This window comes from Zea mays, chromosome 10 (assembly GCF_902167145.1).
Source record: "Zea mays cultivar B73 chromosome 10, Zm-B73-REFERENCE-NAM-5.0, whole genome shotgun sequence".
Lineage (NCBI taxonomy): Eukaryota > Viridiplantae > Streptophyta > Magnoliopsida > Poales > Poaceae > Zea > Zea mays.
The window spans coordinates 127,402,634-127,424,130 of record NC_050105.1 but is presented as its reverse complement, the minus strand read 5'-3'; the positions used below and the strand labels follow the sequence as shown (position 1 = coordinate 127,424,130).

The following is a 21,497-nucleotide window of genomic DNA, read 5'->3' as shown; positions in this document are numbered from 1 at the left end:
CTCGGTAAAACAAATCATTGTGTCTCGCTCTTTATTTTCTCACGATTTGTTTTGCGTCCTCTCTCTTGGACTCGTTTATATTTCTAACGCTAACCCGGCTTGTAGTTGTGCTTAAGTTTATAAATTTCAGATTCGCCCTATTCGCCCCCCCCCCCCTCTAGGCGACTTACACCCCCCTCTAGGTGACTTTCAATAGGCCCTCTAGGTACAATTGGCCTTCTTGCACACAATTGTGTGCCATCGCTCCACATAGGAATGCCTCACCTTGAAGAGTCTTTTATGTTTCACAAAATTTTCTTATAGCCACCTACTCGTTATAGAAAAGTCCTTGAATACCAAGCCCTTGTGAATTTCCATATTGCTACCAAACTTAGGAGCCTCTAACAACTCATCGTCTCTACCATCTACATTAGCCTTATGATAATGACTGGTATTGTTGAATTTGTGGACTATTGGATCCTAATTAGGGCAAAAAGGTTAGACTAACTCAATATATTGTTCACTTAGAGCTACAACATGGCAATCGTCATCAGAATAAATGACTCTTGCAAGCCCATAAAACTCTTCATCGTCTAGAACTTGGACATCCACACTATTAGAGGCCCTATTGAAATTGCCTACTTGAGGAATTGGAGCACAACTGCCATTATCAGGAAGGACTCCTGCATCACAAGCAAAAAAATAATACAAGTGAGAAAAACAAATGGAATCAAGTCAAAAGTTAAAACTAAAATGTCACTATGACACTTGGATGAGGAGCTGCCACGACATCATATGTGTGACATTCAACTCGAATAGGCTGAGTAACTCCAACCTCATTAGGGGTAGATTGAGCATTAGGGATCAGAACCACATATTCCACATCCACCCCATTGTCGGATAAGTGAGGTTCATAGGGTCCCGGGTGTTGAGTCTGTGATTGAAAGTCGCCTAGAGGGGGGTGAATAGGGCGAATCTGAAATTTACAAACTTAATCACAACTACAAGTCGGGTTAGCGTTAGAAATATAATCGAGTCCGAGAGAGAGGGTGCAAAACAAATCGCAAGCGAATAAAGAGAGTGACACGCGGATTTGTTTTACCGAGGTTCGGTTCTCGCAAACCTACTCCCCGTTGAGGTGGTCACAAAGACCGGGTCTCTTTCAACCCTTTCCCTCTCTCAAACGGTCCCTCGGACCGAGTGAGCTTTTATTCTCAATCAATTAGAACACAAAGTTCCCACAAGGACCACCACACGATTGGTGTCTCTTGCCTCAATTACAAGTGAGTTTGATCTCAAGAAAGAATGAGAAAGAAAGCAATCCAAGCGCAAGAGCTCAAAAGAACACAACAAATCTCTCTCACTAATCACTAAAGCTTTGTGTGGAATCGGGAGAGGATTTGATCACTTGGGTGTGTCTAGAATTGAATGCTAGAGCTCTTATAAGTAGCTGGAAGGTGGAAAACTTGGATGACTTGAATGTGGGGTGGTTGGGGGTATTTATAGCCCCAATCACCAAACTAGTCGTTTGGTGGAGGCTGTTGTCGCATGGCGCACCGGACACCGGACAGTCCGGTGCGCCAGCCACGTCACCAAGTCGTTGGGTTCCGACCGTTGGAGCTCTGACATGTGGGCCCGCCTGGCTGTCCGGTGGCGCACCGGACAAGTCCTGTAGACTGTCCGGTGTGCCACCCGCGCGTGCACTGCTCCTCTGCGCGCGCAGGCGCGCATTTAATGCGTTGCAGTCGACCGTTGCGCGCGAAGTAGTCGTTGCTCCGCTGGCTCACCGGACAGTCCGGTGTGCAGCGGACATGTCCGGTGAATTATAGCGGAGCGGAAATCCGAAGCTGGCGAGTTCAGAGTCGCTCTCCCCTGGGGCACCGGACACTGTACGGTGGTACACCGGACAGTCCGGTGAATTATAGCGGAGCACCTCTGCGTTTTCCCGAAGGTGAGGAGTTCAGCCTTGAGTGCCCTGGTGCACCGGACACTGTCCGGTGGCACACCGGACAGTCCGGTGCACCAGACCAGGGCACACTTCGGTTGTCTCTTGCTCTTTTTGTTGAACCCTTTTCTTGGTCTTTTTATTGGCTTTTTGTGAACCTTTGGCACCTGTATAACTTATAGACTAGAGCAAACTAGTTAGTCCAATTATTTGTGTTGGGCAATTCAACCACCAAAATCAATTAGGAAAATAGGTGTAAGTCTAATTCCCTTTCAATCTCCCCCTTTTTGGTGATTGATGCCAACACAAACCAAAGCAAGTATAGAAGTGCATAATAGAACTAGTTTTCTTAATTGTAAGTGCAAAGATTACTTAGAATTGAGCCAATATAACTACTCATAAGATATGCATGGATTGTTTCTTTTTCTTTAACATTTTGGACCACGCTTGCACCACTTGTTTTGTTTTTGCAAATTCTTTTGTAAATCCTTTTCAAAGTCCTTTTGCAAATAGTCAAAGGTAAACGAATAAGATTTTGCGAAGCATTTTCAAGATTTGAAATTTTCTCCCCTTGTTTCAAATGCTTTTCCTTTGACTAAACAAAACTCCCCCTTAATGAAATCCTCCTCTTAGTGTTCAAGAGGGTTTTAAGATATCAATTTGAAAATACTACTTTCTCCCCCTTTTGAACACAATAAGATACCAATTTGAAATTTACCAATTGAAAATCATTAGTTTTTAAAATTAGGTGGTGGTGCGGTCCTTTTGCTTTGGGCTAATACTTTCTCCCCCTTTGGCATGAATCGCCAAAAACGGATACTTATAGTGAAATATAAGCCCTTTTTAACTACTTTCTCCCCTTTGGCAAATAAAACATGAGTGAATATTATACCAAAGACGGAGAGTTGCTCAGAGCGACGGCGAAGGATGAGTTACGGAGTGGAAGCCTTTGTCTTTGCCGAAGACTCCAATTCCCTTTCAATACACCTATGACTTCGTTTGAAATAGACTTGAAAACACATTAGTCATAGCATATATAAAAGAGACATGATCAAAGGTATACTTATGAGCTATATGTGCAAGACATCAAAAGAAATTCCTAGAATCAAGAATATTTAGCTCATGCCTGAGTTTGTTAAAAGTTTGTTCATCTAGTGGCTTGGTAAAGATATCGGCTAATTGATCTTTAGTGTTAATGTATGCAATCTCGATATCTCCCTTTTGTTGGTGATCCCTTAGAAAATGACACCGAATGGCTATGTGTTTAGTGCAACTATGTTCAACGGGATTATCCGCCATGCGGATTGCACTCTCATTATCACATAGAAGAGGAACTTTGGTTAATTTGTAACCGTAGTCCCTAAGGGTTTGCCTCATCCAAAGTAGTTGCGCGCAACAATGGCCTGCGGCAATATACTCGGCTTCGGCGGTAGAAAGAGCTACAGAATTTTGCTTCTTTGAAGCCCAAGACACCAAGGATCTTCCCAAGAACTGGCAAGTCCCCGATGTGCTCTTTCTATTAATTTTACACCCTGCCCAATCGGCATCCGAATAACCAATCAAATCAAATTTGGATCCCCTAGGATACCAAAGCCCAAACTTAGGAGTATAAACCAAACATCTCAAGATTCGTTTTACGGTCGTAAGGTGAGCTTCCTTAGGGTCGGCTTGGAATCTTGCACACATGCATACGGAAAGCATAATATCCGGTCGAGATGCACATAAATAGAGCAAAGAACCTATCATCGACCGGTATACCTTTTGATCTACGGATTTACCTTCCGTGTCGAGGTCGAGATGCCCATTGGTTCCCATGGGTGTCTTGATGGGCTTGGCATCCTTCATCCCAAACTTGCTTAGAATGTCTTGAGTATACTTTGTTTGGCTAATGAAGGTGCCCTCTTGGAGTTGCTTCACTTGAAATCCTAAGAAATACTTCAACTCCCCCATCATTGACATCTCAAATTTTTGTGTCATGATCCTACTAAATTCTTCACATGTAGATTCGTTAGTAGACCCAAATATAATATCATCAACATAAATTTGGCATACAAACAAATCATTGTCAAGAGTTTTAGTAAATAAAGTAGGATCGGCCTTTCCGACTTTGAAGCCATTAGTAATAAGAAAATCTCTAAGGCATTCATACCATGCTCTTGGGGCTTGCTTGAGCCCATAAAGCGCCTTAGAGAGTTTATACACATGATTAGGTGACTCACTATCCTCAAAGTCGGGAGGTTGCTCAATGTAGACCTCTTCCTTGATTGGTCCATTGAGGAAGGCACTCTTCACGTCCATTTGATAAAGCTTGAAGCCATGGTAAGTAGCATAGGCTAATAATATACGAATTGACTCAAGCCTAGCTACGGGTGCATAGGTTTCACCGAAATCCAAACCTTCGACTTGGGAGTATCCTTTGGCCACAAGTCGAGCTTTGTTCCTTGTCACCACACCATGCTCGTCTTGCTTGTTGCGGAACACCCACTTGGTTCCTACAACATTTTGATTAGGACGTGGAACTAAATGTCATACCTCATTCCTAGTGAAGTTGTTGAGCTCCTCTTGCATCGCCACCACCCAATCCGAATCTTGAAGCGCTTCCTCTACCCTATGTGGCTCAATAGAGGAAACAAAAGAGTAATGTTCACAAAAATGAGCAACACGAGATCTAGTAGTTACCCCCTTATGGATGTCGCCGAGGATGGTGTCGACGGGGTGATCTCGTTGGATTGCTTGGTGGACTCTTGGGTGTGGCGGTCTTGGTTCTTCCTCCTCCTTGTCTTGATTATTTGCATCTCCCCCTTGATCATTGTCGTCATCTTGAGGTGGCTCATCTTGTTGATCTTCTCCTTCATCGACTTGAGCCTCATCCTCATTTTGAGTTGGTGGAGATGCTTCCGTGGAGGAGGATGGTTGATCTTGTGCATTTGGAGGCTCTTCGGATTCCTTAGGACACACATCCCCAATGGACATGTTCCTTAGCGCGATGCACGGAGCCTCTTCATCACCTATCTCATCAAGATCAACTTGCTCTACTTGAGAGTCGTTAGTCTCATCAAACACAACGTCACAAGAAACTTCAACTTGTCCAGAGGACTTGTTAAAGACTCTATATGCCCTTGTGTTTGAATCATATCCTAGTAAAAAGCCTTCTACAGTCTTAGGAGCAAATTTAGATTTTCTACCTCTTTTAACAAGAATAAAGCATTTGCTACCAAAGACTCTAAAATATGAAATATTGAGCTTTTTACCGGTTAGGAGTTCGTATGATGTCTTCTTGAGGATTTGGTGTAGATACAACCGGTTGATGGCGTAACATGCGGTGTTGACCGCCTCGGCCCAAAACCAATCTGAAGTCTTGTATTCAGCAAGCATGGTTCTTGCCATGTCCAATAGTGTTCTATTCTTCCTCTCCACTACACCATTTTGTTGTGGGGTGTAGGGAGAAGAAAACTCATGCTTGATTCCCTCCTCCTCAAGGAAGCCTTCAATTTTAGAGTTCTTGAACTCCGTCCCGTTGTCGCTTCTAATCTTTTTGATCCTTAAGCCAAACTCATTTTGAGCCCGTCTCAAGAATCCCTTTAAGGTCTCTTGGGTATGAGATTTTTCTTGCAAAAAGAATACCCAAGTGAAGCGAGAATAATCATCCACAATAACTAGACAGTACTTACTCCCGCCGATGCTTATGTAAGCGATCAGGCCGAATAGATCCATGTGTAGGAGCTCCAGTGGCCCGTCAGTCGTCATGATGTTCTTATGTGGATGATGAACACCAACTTGCTTTCCTGCTTGGCATGCGCTACAAATCTTATCTTTCTCAAAATGAACATTTGTTAATCCTAGAATGTGCTCTCCCTTTAGAAGCTTATGAAGATTCTTCATCCCAACATGGGCTAGTCGGCGGTGCCAGAGCCAACCCATGTTAGTCTTAGCAATTAAGCAGGTGTCGAGTTCAGCTCTATCAAAATCTACCAAGTATAGCTGACCCTGTAATACTCCCTTAAATGCTATCGAATCATCACTTCTTCTAAAGACAGTGACACCTACATCAGTAAAAAGACAGTTGTAGCCCATTTGACATAATTGAGATGCAGAAAGCAAATTGTAATCTAAAGAATCTACAAGAAAAACATTGGAAATGGAATGGTCAGGTGAAATAGCAATTTTACCCAAACCTTTGACCAAACCTTGGTTTCCATCCCCGAATGTGATAGCTCGTTGGGGATCTTGGTTCTTCTCGTAGGAGAACATCTTCTTCTCCCATGTCATGTGGTTTGTGCACCCGTTGTCGATGATCCAACTTGAGCCCCCGGATGCATAAACCTACAAAATAATTTTAGTTCTTAACTTTAGGTATCCAAATGGTTTTGGGTCCTTTGGCATTAGACACAAGAACTTTGGGTACCCAAACACAAGTCTTTGACCCCTTGTGCTTGCCCCCAACATATTTGGCAACTACCTTGCCGGATTCGTTAGTTAACACATAAGATGCATCAAAAGTTTTAAATGAAATGCTATGTTCATTTGATGCACTAGGAGTTTTCTTCTTAGGCAACTTAGCACGGGTTGGTTGCCTGGAACTAGATGCCTCACCCTTATACATAAAAGCATGGTTAGGGCCAGAGTGAGACTTCCTAGAATGAATTCTCCTGATTTTGCTTTCAGGATAACCGGCAGGGTATAAAATGTAACCCTCGTTGTCCTGAGGCATGGGAGCCTTGCCCTTAACAAAATTAGACAATCTTTTAGGAGGGGCAATAATTTTGACATTGTCCCCCTTTTGGAAGCCAATGTCATCCTTAATGCCAGGGCGTCTCCCACTATAAAGCATACTACGAGCAAATTTAAATTTTTCATTTTCAAGTTCATGCTCGGCAATTTTAGCATCTAATTTTGCTATATGATCATTTTTGTTGCTTAATTAATACCATATGATCATGAATAGCATCAATATCAACATCTCTACATCTAGTGCAAACAGAAGTATGTTCAACAGTAGATGTAGAGGGTTTGCTAGATTTTAATTCTACAACCTTAGCATGCAATATATCTTTTTTACTTCTAAGGTCGGAAATGGAAGCATTGCAAACATCTAATTCTTTAGCCTTAGCAAGCAATTTTTCATTTTCATTTCTAAGGCTAGCAAGAGAAATGTTCAATTCTTCAATCTTAGCAAGCAAATCAACATTATCATTTCTAAGATTTGGAATTGAAGCATCACACACATTTGAATCAACCTTAGCTAACAAATTAGCATTTTCATTTCTAAGGTTGTCAATAGTCTCATGGCAAGTGCTTAGCTCACTAGATAGTTTTTCACATTTTTCTACTTCTAGAGCATAAGCATTTTTAACCTTAACATGCTTCTTATTTTCTTTAATAAGGAAGTCCTCTTGGGTGTCCAAAAGATCATCCTTCTCATGAATAGCACTAATTAATTCATTTAATTTCTCTTTTTGTTGCATGTTTAGGTTGGCAAAAAGAGTACGTAAATTATCCTCCTCATCACTAGCATTATCATCACTAGAGGACTCATATTTAGTGGAGGATTTGGATTTAACCTTCTTTTTTTTGCCGTCCTTTGCCATGAGGCACTTGTGGCCGACGTTGGGGAAGAGAAGGCCCTTGTTGATGGCGATGTTGGCGGCGTCCTCGTCGGAGGAGGAGTCAGAGGAGCTCTCGTCCGAGTCCCACTCGCGGCATACATGGGCGTCGCCACCCTTCTTCTTGTAGTATTTCTTCTTCTCCTTTCTTCTTCCCTTCTTGTCGTTGCCCCTGTCACTGTCACTAGAAATAGGACATTTTGTTATAAAGTGACCGGGCTTACCACATTTGTAGCACACTTTCTTGGAGCGGGGCTTGTAATCTTTCCCCCTCCTTTGCTTGAGGATTTGGCGGAAGCTCTTGATGACGAGCGCCATTTCCTCGTTGTCGAGCTTGGAGGCGTCGATGGGTGTTCGACTTGGAGTAGATTCCTCCTTCTTTTCTTCCGTCGCCTTAAATTTGACCGGTTGTGCTTCAGACGTGGAGGGGCCATCAAGCTCGTTGATCTTCTTTGAGCCTTTGATCATCAATTCAAAGCTCACAAAATTCCCGATTACTTCCTCGGGAGTCATTAGTGTATATCTAGGATTGCCACGAATTAATTGAACTTGAGTAGGGTTAAGGAAAACGAGTGATCTTAAAATAACCTTAACCGTTTCGTGGTTATCCAATTTTTTGCTCCCGAGGTTGCGCACTTGGTTCACCAAGGTTTTGAGCCGGTTGTACATGTCTTGTGGCTCCTCCCCTTGGCGAAGTCGGAAGCGACCGAGCTCCCCCTCGATCGTTTCCCGCTTGGTGATTTTGGTCACTTCGTCTCCTTCGTGCGCGGTTTTTAGCGTGTCCCAAATCTCCTTAGCACCTTTCAACCCTTGTACCTTATTATACTCCTCTCGACTTAGAGAGGCGAGGAGTATAGTTGAGGCTTGGGAGTTGAAGTGTTGGATTTGGGCCACTTCGTCCTCATCATAATCTTCATCCCCTACGGATGGTACATGTACACCAAACTCAACAACATCCCATATACTTTTGTGGAGCAAGGTTAGATGAAATCGCATTAAATCACTCCACCTAGGATAATCTTCACCATCAAACGTTGGTGGTTTGCCTAATGGGACGGAAAGTAAAGGCGTATGTTTAGGAATGCGAGGATAGCGTAGGGGGATCTTACTAAACTTCTTGCGCTCATGGCGCTTAGAAGTAATGGATGGCGCGTCGGAGCCAGAGGTGGAAGGTGATGAAGTATCGGTCTCGTAGTAGACCACCTTCCTCATCTTCTTTTTCTTGTCGCCACTCCGATGCGACTTGTGGGAAGAGGATTTCTTCTCCTTCCCTTTCCCCTTGTTGCGGGACTCTTCCGATGTAGCTTTCTAGTGGCTTGTAGTGGGCTTGTCGCCGGTCTCCATCTCCTTCTTGGCGTGATCTCCCGACATCACTTCGAGCGGTTAGGCTCTAATGAAGCACCGGGCTCTGATACCAATTGAAAGTCGCCTAGAGGGGGGTGAATAGGGCGAATCTGAAATTTACAAACTTAATCACAACTACAAGTCGGGTTAGCGTTAGAAATATAATCGAGTCCGAGAGAGAGGGTGCAAAACAAATCGCAAGCGAATAAAGAGAGTGACACGCGGATTTATTTTACCGAGGTTCGGTTCTCGCAAACCTACTCCCCGTTGAGGTGGTCACAAAGACCGGGTCTCTTTCAACCCTTTCCCTCTCTCAAACGGTCATTCGGACCGAGTGAGCTTTTCTTCTCAATCAATTGGAACACAAAGTTCCCACAAGGACCACCACACGATTGGTGTCTCTTGCCTCAATTACAAGTGAGTTTGATCTCAAGAAAGAATGAGAAAGAAAGCAATCCAAGCGCAAGAGCTCAAAAGAACACAACAAATCTCTCTCACTAATCACTAAAGCTTTGTGTGGAATTGGGAGAGGATTTGATCACTTGGGTGTGTCTAGAATTGAATGCTAGAGCTCTTGTAAGTAGCTGGAAGGTGGAAAACTTGGATGACTTGAATGTGGGGTGGTTGGGGGTATTTATAGCCCCAACCACCAAACGGAGGCTGCTGCCGCATGGCGCACCGGACAGTCTGGTGCGCCACCGGACACTGTCCGGTGCGCCAGCCACGTCACCAGGCCGTTGGGTTCCGACCGTTGGAGCTCTGACATGTGGGCCCGCCTGGCTGTCCGGTGGCGCACCGGACAAGTCCTGTAGACTGTCCGGTGTGCCACCCACGCGTGCACTGCTCCTCTGCTCGCGTAGGCGCGCATTTAATGCGTTGCAGTCGACCGTTGCGCGCGAAGTAGTCGTTGCTCAGCTGGCTCACCGGACATGTCCGGTGAATTATAGCGGAGCAGAAATCCGAAGCTGGCGAGTTCAGAGTCGCTCACCCCTGGGGCACCGGACACTGTCCGGTGGTACACCGGACAGTCCGGTGAATTATAGCGGAGCGCCTCTGCGTTTTCCCGAAGGTGAGGAGTTCAGCCTTGAGTGCCCTGGTGCACCGGACACTGTCCGATGGTGCACCGGACACTGTCCGGTGGCACACCGGACAGTCCGGTGCGCCAGACCATGGCACACTTCGGTTGTCCCTTGCTCTTTTTGTTGAACCCTTTTCTTGGTCTTTTTATTGGCTTTTTGTGAACCTTTGGCACCTGTATAACTTATAGACTAGAGCAAACTAGTTAGTCCAATTATTTGTGTTGGGCAATTCAACCACCAAAATCAATTAGGAAAATAGGTGTAAGTCTAATTCCCTTTCAGTGATCCAAATTCTGAAGAAGGTGGGCAAGTTGGCGAGCAAAGTGGAGGCCGTTGAGAAAGGTTTGGTGAAGGTATGCAAGATCAGTACTCATGATAATCAATGAACAGCTTACATACAGCCACGTCCAAATATTAGAACTAAGTCCTCATCACCATTCTCACATAATTCTGCCATCGATCATTGTAGGCAACTGAGGTAATCCACCTTATAATTGAGTATTTAGAATCCATGTGAAGTACCCCCTCAGCTGAGATATCATCCCCATTTGCACCTCCACGTAGCTTATCCCTGAATCTAGTGACGAACTTACTAAGGCCTCCTTTGGAATGGAGGATTAGTAAAACATAGGGATGAAAAAAATGTATGAATAGAGTTGCATCTCCAATTCCATAGGAAAAATTTCAAGAGGTTAGACCTCATGTTAAAAATCTTCCAAAATCTCACTACAATGCTCAATTCGATAGGAATTTTATAGGATTTGTAGCAACTCAATCACTTATTCTAAAGGACCATATAGGAAAACTTTCCATAGGGTTTTAATCCTTCAAATTTCCTTCACTTTTCCTTTGTTCCAAAGGAGCCCTAAATGATATATATCACTCAAAAACATGGACTCGATTTGCACTTCGATAAATGAAAACATTTCCCTACTCAATTTTGTCCACATAGACTCCATATTATAAAGTTTTGCCTATCTATTTTGGAAAATTTCCTGATATGCCATCAGATTTTATACTCATTTGTTTTGGTGAAGAGGGACGAAAGAATCTATATGGCTAGAGGGGTGCCTATAAAAATTGTTTGATAGATTTATAGATTATTAGATCAATGTTTGATTAATATAAAAATGGCAATAAAGCAATTAACTAAGATCTTATCACGTCAGTATCATAGTAGTCATGACCTATGACCATGTAACCTCGATATTGTAGATCATGGCACATACCCATAGAGTCCAAACGAGAAATTTGTATTTTTTACACATTAAATATGTGTTGCATAATTGACATTCTAAAGATTAACTTTGTGAATGTGAGACCTACAACATTAACACTTTGATCTACTTGACATTTTATCTATTTAATATTTTTATTTTTATTTTTTCTATTTATTGAATTGTAAGAGGACTAACCTAACTTTCTTTTGTAAGGTGCTAATATGTTCTCTATTTGTATGAATCGTGCCTGCATATCTCATGAGTGCATGCCAACTCTGTTCGTATCTGCATATCAAACAAACACACGGACGCGCCTCCGTTTTGTTGTTCTCTATTCTATGTTCGAATCTATAAGGCCCTCTAGTACAGTTTTAATGTATAAAGTTAATGTGATACCAAGATTTAACTTCCCGGCTATATTTCTTGAGGTGAGATCTCCCTGTAAATCTTCGTGCCTTGGCTTGTAGAGATGAAAAGATTTATCTGGAAAATCAAGGTTGTGGCTCGAGAAAATTTTCTATTGAGGACTTGAAGCCATCTTGTATGCTTGATAACTTCCATATTACGACAGTTTAGACTTCCAGTGTGTTTTAAGAAACAAGCTATTAAAGAGACAAAATGTCAACTAAATCAAAGTGTCAATGTTATGAGTGTCAAATTTACAAAGTTAATCTTTGGAGTATCAATTATGCAAAGCCACTTATTTAGGATGTCAAAAATACAAATTTCTGGAGTCCAAACATAGTAATAGTGACATCAGAAATGTAAGCATGATTTTTTGGGGAAAGGTAAAATAACAAGAAGTCGGGCAGGGCGACAGTAACAGATGAGGGGGGCTGCCACATTCTAGTCCGGTTCTCCAATCGCCTTACTTTCTTTCATGCCTCAATGGTCAACGCGAACAGTCACCCGTGAGTTCCACTGATTCCAAGATAAAATGCACTTTTCTCCGAGAAAACATGCACAGCAAACACCGACCGAGGACAGAAGGTGCAGTTTTCTACACAAGACAGGCTGCTAAAGAAAACATTCGAATAGAAACGTGCAGTGGACAACCAAACCTTCGATAGCAGCACAAACCTATGATCACAGATCACACCACAAGGAAACCATGAAGGTTAAGGGTGTGCTTAGTTGCAATGACATGACGAAGCAGGATCGTTATAGTGTTGTCCCCACGTCAGAATTAGAAGACAAGAGAGGACGTGGCTGTCCTGCAAACAAACACATCCTAAATAATCCATCAATAAAAAAAACAAATGTTGCAACCTACCTATCGCGTTCGTATTTTCATTTAAAACTACTTTTTATATATTTTACCCTCTATCCACGAACTCCGAACAGCCAGCAGAACAACGGGTGTGCTGACGGTGAAAAATCAGCACAGAAAACCTCACAGAATATTACTCAAGGTTGAGGTCCACAAAAACCAGCCTGCTACAAACTAAGATCTGCAGCTACTTAAATATTTACCAAAAGCAGCTGAATGGACTACGAAACAGTCATCAATCACGATCTCTTTCTGCGACGCTGCGGCATGCTACAGCTGATCAGTCATGCCATCGCTCCCGCATTTGTTTTTGGCTCCGTGCGTGTGTAGGTGAAGTTTCGTGTGGCCGGGGTGACCAACTGATTCCCAGGTGCAGTTGGACTAGGTTTTCCAACATCTCCTGAATCAGCAACACCACGCTTCCACTGTAAACTCCGGGCAGCACCCCTGAGTGATAGTCGCCCACGAATTGCACCGGGATAGTTCGGCCTTGGGTATGCAGTTCTAATGAGCCTTGAAGCAAATGGTGATCCCCAAGAAGCACGGGGCAAGACAGGCAGCTGGGTTACTTCAGTGGAGCTTTTCCGAACGACCTGCGTCAAAAATGATTGGAGTACTAAGTATATATATATATATATATATATATATATATATATATATATATATATATATATATATATATATATATATATATATATATATATGAAAAGGCAATAAATGCTACTGGCACATTTTTGTGCTACCATCTCATGAATAATAGAAAACACAATACACAACTCAAAATTAATTGTGTGCGCCCTTGAAGCAACTCAACTAATGACATCCCTAGACATGATAACATCTTCAACCATAGAAAGTACAGCAAGATCTAGGGAAGATAAGCTGGTCAGATTTGGCCCAACCAGGCTGACGGGATTCAAGAACGCGCTGTTTGGTTGCCTGGCCGGTGAGTTGGGCCTGGCTGTGCGGGCCTAACTCCACAGAAACGAAAATGATTTCCGTTTGTCGCAGTCCTGGCTCACACAGCACCACGAACCTGCATGTGTGCCTGTTTCATCGCGACTCAGCATGTGCAAGTATATGCGTGAGAAAGGATTGGGTTACAGGTCGTTCTCCCGTGACTGCCGCCCGCCGCCGCTCTCTCCCTCTCCTCTGTCCATGGCCCTCTCGCGCAAGTTCTTCCTTTCGCTCCTCTCTCTCTCTCTCTTATTCCCCGCTCCTCTCTACTGTCAGTCCCCTTTCTTGGCTTCAAATAATTAAATCTCTCATTCAGTCATTTGTTCTTGCAATTGGTGTTCGATTTGGTGCAGAGCATAAGAAACAGGCAAAAAAATTCCCTAATCACCTTCAATCTCAGTTTGGTATAATATTGGATGTAATGTCTTGTGGATCGATGGGTTTTTTGGCAGTGGTGTCTTGATTGCAGTTTTTTTGGGGGGGGGGGGGGGGGGGCAAAGTCAAGTAATGCTCTCCAAATTTGTCACCTTTTTCTTTGTCAAATCTGCACAGGATTATAGGTTTGGTTCTAATTTGTTAAAGCCACTGCTAGGTCTTTCTTAACAAATGGAATTCTACTGCATAGGATTGGTGGCTAATAAAATATGAATTAATCATTGGGAGTGAGTGGTGTCCTCCTACATATAATATCTGAAGATGTCTGGAAAACAAAGGAATGTGTGTGTGTGTTCCAAAGCAGTACGCAGTTCTTGATGTTGATGGTCTATTATTCAGAAGGGCGTGTAGTGGATTTCCGTATGCCTGAACAAGTTACTTTCCTCTGTTTCGGTTGATCAGTGATTCTCCATGAGTGAGATACTGAGATGTAAATTCTGTTAACCTTGTCCTCATGTAGGGATATGAACAACGGCAAGTGTTCCTGTTTAATTGAGTGATTTGTTATTGTTGTGTACTGAAGTGATTTTGATTAGTTGAGATTTTTACAAGTGTCTTAACTGTCAACTTGTAGTCTCTCTTTATTCAGGTGCTTGGAGGTAACATCACTAAACTGAGAAACGGTGACCAAACCCAACTGAGTGCAGGCGTGCAGCATCCCAAACAGAGAGGCCAGCACTGACCCATGCAATCCAAGCCACGATACAGACGACCAATTACAATGCAGCCTGGCCCAAGCAATGCAACCTAATCAAATATGGCTGCCTGCACACGCGCATGCTGGGCACGCTCAGCCTGGTTCTGCTACCCAGCCAGGACCATGCTCACCCCTCCAACCAATCATGCCCTTAACAAAAGGTCTAGGCCATGCACATGTGTAGCAATCCATAGAGTTAAAAACTTAGGTCATGTTTGGTTTCCAAGAATTGATAGGAATGGAAAGTAAACTAATAATGAAATGGAAAGCACCTTCTAAATATTGGTTTCAATTCATGGGGTTCAAACAGGCCCTTACTGTACAATTACAAAAGTTAGGCCAAGGATATATTACCTTCAAAATGCGTGACATAAATGATGTCCCGTTCAGGGTTAATGCCTGTTCTGCTGATTCTTTGTGCAAAAACTCAATATATGCTGAGCTGATCAATCAAAAGATAGAAAAAACTGAGAATATAATAATAACAAAGCTATTCTTTTTTCAGAATTTCATATAAGACTTAGAATTCATACCCAGTTGACTGACCAGTGACACCATCAGTCACAATATGGGTCTTTAAGACCGCTCCAAACTTATTGAAGTGACGAGAAAGAGCATCTTTTGATGAACCAAAATGTACCTAAAAAGAAACAGAAAAATAACTAGTAAAATCCAAGTCTTCAGCTATATGAACATAAGGGGAAAAAGCAGAGGAACACTTACATTACTAACAAAGACAGTTCTAGAATCAGGGCCACCTTCAGGTTGGCCTGTAGTATTTGATCCAGCAGCTAAAGGGAAAAAAGAACAAAAACTTCCTTAATCATATAGGAGGATTGAAAAGCAAAGAAACACCACGAAAATGTTGTAGTTTTAACAGGGTCCGAGAAATAGATGGGTCAAGTGATGTTACAATAATGACCTTTTAAAGGGAAAAATGGTCATCGTATCAAAGCCTAATGCATCAGAATATTAATCAGATGCCAAATCTCTGCATTTTTTCATCATCTAGTATACAAAAAGTGTTATATGAAAAAAAACTAGTGCCTATCAAAACAAATTGCAGGTAAACTGATAGTCTCAAAGACCAATATCATTAAAAGTCAGTTAATAGTAGTTTTCCGATGATATTATATAACTCGTAACTAGCCCTTACAAATTCCTACTAGATTTGGTTTACTTGATATCAAGCACAACAGGAAACACAAACATATCGGCCCAAAGTAAAAACCAACTAAATCAGTTATCACTCATAAAAGCAAGCAGTTTTACATACCACCAGAAGCCTTCTGTGCCTGCAGCATTGAACTCGGCTGTATCAAATCCTGGATTGTAGTTTAAAAAATAGAATAGACGATGAATCACAAATGACCCAGAAAATAAAATGCAGCATCACAAAATGAACATTTATTGTAAAAATGAAAGAAAAGCGTGAATAAGATACAAGACTATAGTTCAAAATTTTGCAGTCCTTGCGAGATGCAAGTGCATGAGGATTACTGAGTACTGGCCTCAACATACTTTTAACAACTGACTTAATGAGTTCCTTGAGTTGAATTTTGGACTCTGCTTGGTGTTTTGATGATTTTTCTGTCAATTGGCATGGCATGGTATGCTGGTCTGGATGCATTGACTTGAAACATTAAAGAGTAAATGACACAAGTACAACTTATGAGGTGGGTACACATGGATCATAGGACTTGGCAATTGTTCAAATAACTTATTTAAACTTGTTAAATGGTTCGTGTAGGCAAAACATCCAACAAAAAAAGAGCACATGAAGCACTGGATGGGGTACCCAACATTGATATATGCCTAGATTTGTTCCACTCAAGTTATCATTCTCTAGCTAGTTCAACGGATGATTTGAATGTTGTGCTCATGGTGCTACTAGATAGAATCTTGCAGATCATTGTTCTGATTATCTGTGTTTTGTACGTTAAAATCCAGATAAAGATGGTGTAAAAGTGGATGGCATATTAGTGCTGTGTGCACAAAGACATGACATGGCTTCCGCTTTTGACTTATCCTGCATATTTGAAGAAAATTCCTGACAGATTTTAGCAAATTTCAAGCTCTATAAGTTTACCCACCTCGCTAGTTCTTGTACCTGTGGTGCATTTTACTCAAAAACAAATTTAGGGATGACAACACCTCTAAGCACTGAACATGTGATGAAATAAAATGTTTGCTGATTTTACAGTAAATCACATATATTTTTAGGAATAGGAGCCCTTGGAAAATACAAATAAAAAAACTTACTTTGGACTTATCAGTCATCATGGATACATCATTAGCCTGTGCGGTCTTCACATGTGATTTCCTTGCATCAGCAACCTTCTCCATTGGCACTTGATGATCAAATGCAACGGCATCTCCAGTTACATGAATTGGAAGCTTCTGCATGTTAGTGTTACCAGAAACATTTTGGGTCTTTTCAGATGGTCTTGGTCCTGAACCAGCATGTGGCCCCTGGGCTATCAATCTTCTGCTTCTTATTTCAGAAGCTCCTCTTACATACCCCAGTACTAATGACTCTTTACCTCCACTAGCAGGCAATGCGCTTTGGCGAGAACCCAATCCATTAGACCTAACTGCACTGTTCTGATCATACTCATCAATATTGGGAATAAAACCAGTAGCTTCCTCTGTTCTCTGATCGCGCATGTAAACATCGCTGCCACCATGTTGATTTCTTTCGTCAAATTCAACTTGATTTTCTGCTTGTATATTATCTATATTCCCATATTCTTTGCCTTTGAGATCTTGTTCTCTGTGATAAGGTGATTGTTCAGTAGAATTTATTGTGGGCATTCTGCCCAATCTACTAAAAACACTTCTAGAAAAGCTATCCTTGAGAGCATCTCCAGCAGCCTCAGCTGCAGCTCTTAGTGCTGCTGTGGCACCTGGTACTCTCAAATCTGAATTTGTTTTCTGTAACCTAATATGAGTGATATCAAGTGTGGAATCTGATGCCAATGTTGACACTACAGAACGAATACGCTTGGAATCTGATTCAGAACTAGAAGTAACTGGCTGCACAGTTCTGACAGCATCACGAACAGCAAACTGAAGAAGCCGACGTGGTGCACTAACAACTGGGTGGGATGACCTCTGCAGAAGTGTAAAAAGTATTATCACAAAGAACAAGGAAAAGGCAGGGGGGGTAAGGAAGTTACTTCCATTGGTAGATCTTACAGCAGTTCATAAATCATATTAGTAATGGTATAATAATAAACAAGATAAAGCACACAACTATATTTCGAAAGACATTAAAATATTATCACAAACAAGAAAAGGGCTGGGCAGGGAAGGAAACTACTTCCATGAGAGAACTTACAAAGTTTTTAAAATGTATGTAGTTGAGGACAAGCTAATTAGTTCATAAAAACAATTAAGGGTCTGTTTGGTTGTGCTGTGAACTGTAAAAAAAGTTGATGTGGGATGTGAGCTGTAAAAAAAACTGTTGTGGCCTGTGAGTTGTTAAAAAGCTAAAAACTGTTTGGTGGAAACCACTAAAAGCCGTTAAAAGTTTTTCGATATATGTTTTCACAGTTCCATCCGAAAGCCACAAAAAGCAGGTCCAGGGGTGCTTTCAGTTTTGCACTGCGAGAAAGTCGGCTTTTAGAAAAAGCTGCTTCCTGGATCCAACCCTTTGGTTTGGCTTTTGGCTTTTAGGGGGCAAAAGCCAAACCAAACACACCCTAAACAAAGTAATTAGCAACGGATCTTCAAATAAGTGATTTCCTGTTGTGTGTCAGTTCAGATAGATGGTGTTTCTGGCCCCCGTAAGGAGTTTCCTGTATCTGAATGGGAAGGAGCTGGTGGACGAATTGGCCAGGCTGTGTATCGATGGAGACAGCAATTGCAGCGAGGAGGACATGGAGGCAAGGGTGCCACTTCCCTGGGACCTGCTCCAGCCAGTGATGAGGGTTCTTGGCCACTGCTTGCTTGCACCGCTGAACCTGGCCGAGGTGCATGATGCTGCAGCAGAAGCAGTGAGGGTTGTTTATGCTCGTGCGTGCCACGACCTTGTGCCACAGGCAATCTTAGCAGCCCGAAGCTTGATCGAGCTTGACAAGAGTACACGAAAGGTTGCAAAGGCAGCGGCAGTGGTGGCTTCTGGGCAAATTGTCACAGTTGGCACTGCTGGAAGCAACACATCAAGCTCTAGGCCAAGTTCGAAGCTATCGGGCCTTTCTTTAGACACACTACCATAAAAACTTGCATAGTTCAGATAGAGGGTTCCAAAATACTCCCTCCAGACACAAATAAATGATTTTTGGACGTTCACACCATCTTCAAAACTCAAGTTTCACTAGGACTTTTTTATCACAAGATAATCATAAAACAGAGCCAAAGAGTAATCTTACAAAACTACATTTCAAGACAAATCTACTCATGCCATTTTTAACTATCCGAACTCAACCCATAGAAAGTAGAACGCAACCAAAGATCATAACGGCTGATTTAAGAGAATCCAAAACATTACTAATTTGTGACAAGAGAAAACACATGCTATATAGAATGGAACAGAGGTTGCATATCAATAGTGGTAGCTGTTATCTTCTTGCTAGTAGTAGGACCTTAAACTTGCAGCTTAAACTTTGAAACACATGATCATGTACTACCTTTATTAGGATAATATGATGAGCTTTTAACCTTTCCTTTCGTCTTGCACAATCTGGTGTATGTTATAATCAGGTTATAGGATTTCCATTATTGGGACAAACTACATTTTCTTAGAATACTATACTAACAATCATGAAAAGCAAAACAGTGGAAAATTCAAATTATACTGGGGCAGACACACAGAAATGGAAAATGCAGACAATGCTACTGCCACTTAACAGAATGCAATGGCTTATATAAGTTATACCCCGAGGTTTTATTGTTATAAAACCCCAAACGGGCTACACGTTGTGTAGACAGGGAAATGCACTTTATTCCATATGTAGGCAGTAATAGCGATACAGAAATGGAAATCTATTACAATGTAAGAATTTATAGTATTTTGAAGACTATAAGGGACATAAAGCTAGTCATATTCATATGTTTCATATGAGACCATCTGTTATGAATGACAATTAGCAAATGCACATACAAAAAATAGAAGATACTGTAAATGTCGCTCAAGCATGCAAAATAAGCATGAATTGAAGAGGATCAGAAACCTTGGTAGACTGCACATCTGCCTCTCTGCTCCTCTTTCTGTGGTTATGCATGTCAGGCGAGCGGGTTCGTCTTAGAGAATGTGATTTATGAAAAGCCTTTTCATCTGCATGTGATTTGTGAAAATCCTTTTCATCCACATGAGAAACATTGGCTACAACGCTTCTAAGAGGAACTGCTTCTGATTGACCTCGATCAATTGTTCCCCAATCTCTTTTTTGATGACCCCAATCTCTTTTTTTATGAGTCACCACTGTCTTCTGGGTTTCAGCTTCAGGTTCATGATTAACTTGCATGCTGCTTGTCACACTGTGAACAGGCAATCCTCTGGCAGCACTGTGAGTGCTTTTAACATCATCCTTAGAAGAGGCAGATTTAGCATGAACATAAAGGTGCAGATTTGAGGACAGATGGTCCCATAACCTGCAAAATTGTACATAGATTCATGGCGTTGTCAGAGAAAATGCATGGCACATGAAAAGAAAATGAAACAGGACAGTTTCAGGTGAACGAAGATAACCAGGATACAAATGCATCATTGTCATCGCCTAAAAAAACCTGTAGCTCCTTTGCAGCCTCATCCTTGCGTCTCCCATTCCTTAGCAACACTACAACATACTCCTGAGCAACAAGATATAGATAGATCAGCAATAATGATGGGTTATGGGTTTGCTACATCGAGAAAAGAACAGGCATAATACCAATTACCAACAATATAAATTGTACATCACAATATTGAAAACTGAAAGAAAGCAACCAAGTACTTTAACCTCCACTCCGGACACACCAGAGGTGTTGATAGGTGCGCAACAATACAAAGTCACTTCCCTCGAGAACATAGAGTAGCTGATTGCATAGGCAGCCAAATGCCAGCTATCCCCACTACACAATCCAATATATAAAACGTGGAGTGGGGTAGGGGATCGTGTGCCTCCAATCTCCGGAGCACATAACCCACGCTAAACCCCATAACATGCCCACAGCACACGATACTAAAGAAAGGCAATACCAAATGCGCGATTCGAAACGCGATTCCGCAAAATCCAGAGAGCCGCGCACCGTCCGCTATAGAACCGCATTCCACAGATGGCATGTGCGACGCTAGGGTTTTAGCAACGGATCGGGTATCGTGCCGCGGTGTGGGAAAGGGAAGCGGGGCGCTCACGGCAAGGGTGTCGTCGGAGTAGTCGCCCATGAGCTCCCTGAGCTTCTCCTTGACGCGGTCCTGCAGCATCGTCACCCCCTCGCCGGTAAAGTTCGCCTTGAACGTCCGATCCTCGCCGCCGTCCATGGGAAACCCTAGCGCCGCCGCTCCTCTCGCCCCAGCCACAGCACCAACAGTTTGAGGCGGCGAACGTGGCCGCGTCCTACGGGGCGGAAGCGGCGGGGAGGGAGGGTGGTGAGGGCGGCGGGGGAAGGGCCGCGCCCGAACGCGAGCGGCGTTGGGGTCTGGTCTCTCTGCAGTCTGGACCGTCGCGGGGACGGTCGATTGTGCGGTGCGGTGCGGTGCGGCCGTGCGGCCGCGCGCGTGTTAGTAGTACTTGGTTGCTTTGCGCCTTCGCTGAGGTTCTCTCGTGCGGTGCGATTTTGGGCCTGATACTGGACAAACTGATGCAGCTACACCAATCATGGGCCACTAACCCGATCCAATTGGCTCGAGAAAACTTAAGGTCGTTTGATTCCTTTAGACTTTACCGCGCGGTTTTCCCTCAATTTCTTCTCATAAGTCATTTTTTTCGTCACATCATTAACATATTATTCTCTACTTTTTCATCTTCCACAGCGGTTTCCTCTAT

General features: G+C 42.6%; 1 protein-coding gene across 1 annotated transcript; it reads right to left on the bottom strand.

Annotated features, from left to right (window-relative positions):
• Positions 1-12,548: 12,548 nt before the first annotated feature.
• On the bottom strand, positions 12,549-21,204 carry LOC100282490 (uncharacterized). The gene is given in 9 exon segments (NM_001155399.1): positions 12,549-13,033; positions 14,884-14,971; positions 15,063-15,169; positions 15,253-15,320; positions 15,806-15,854; positions 16,792-17,643; positions 19,704-20,124; positions 20,222-20,322; positions 20,867-21,204. Coding segments are annotated over 9 exon segments (2,121 nt in total). The 5' UTR covers positions 20,993-21,204; the 3' UTR covers positions 12,549-12,724.
• Between the last annotated feature and the right edge of the window lie 293 nt (positions 21,205-21,497).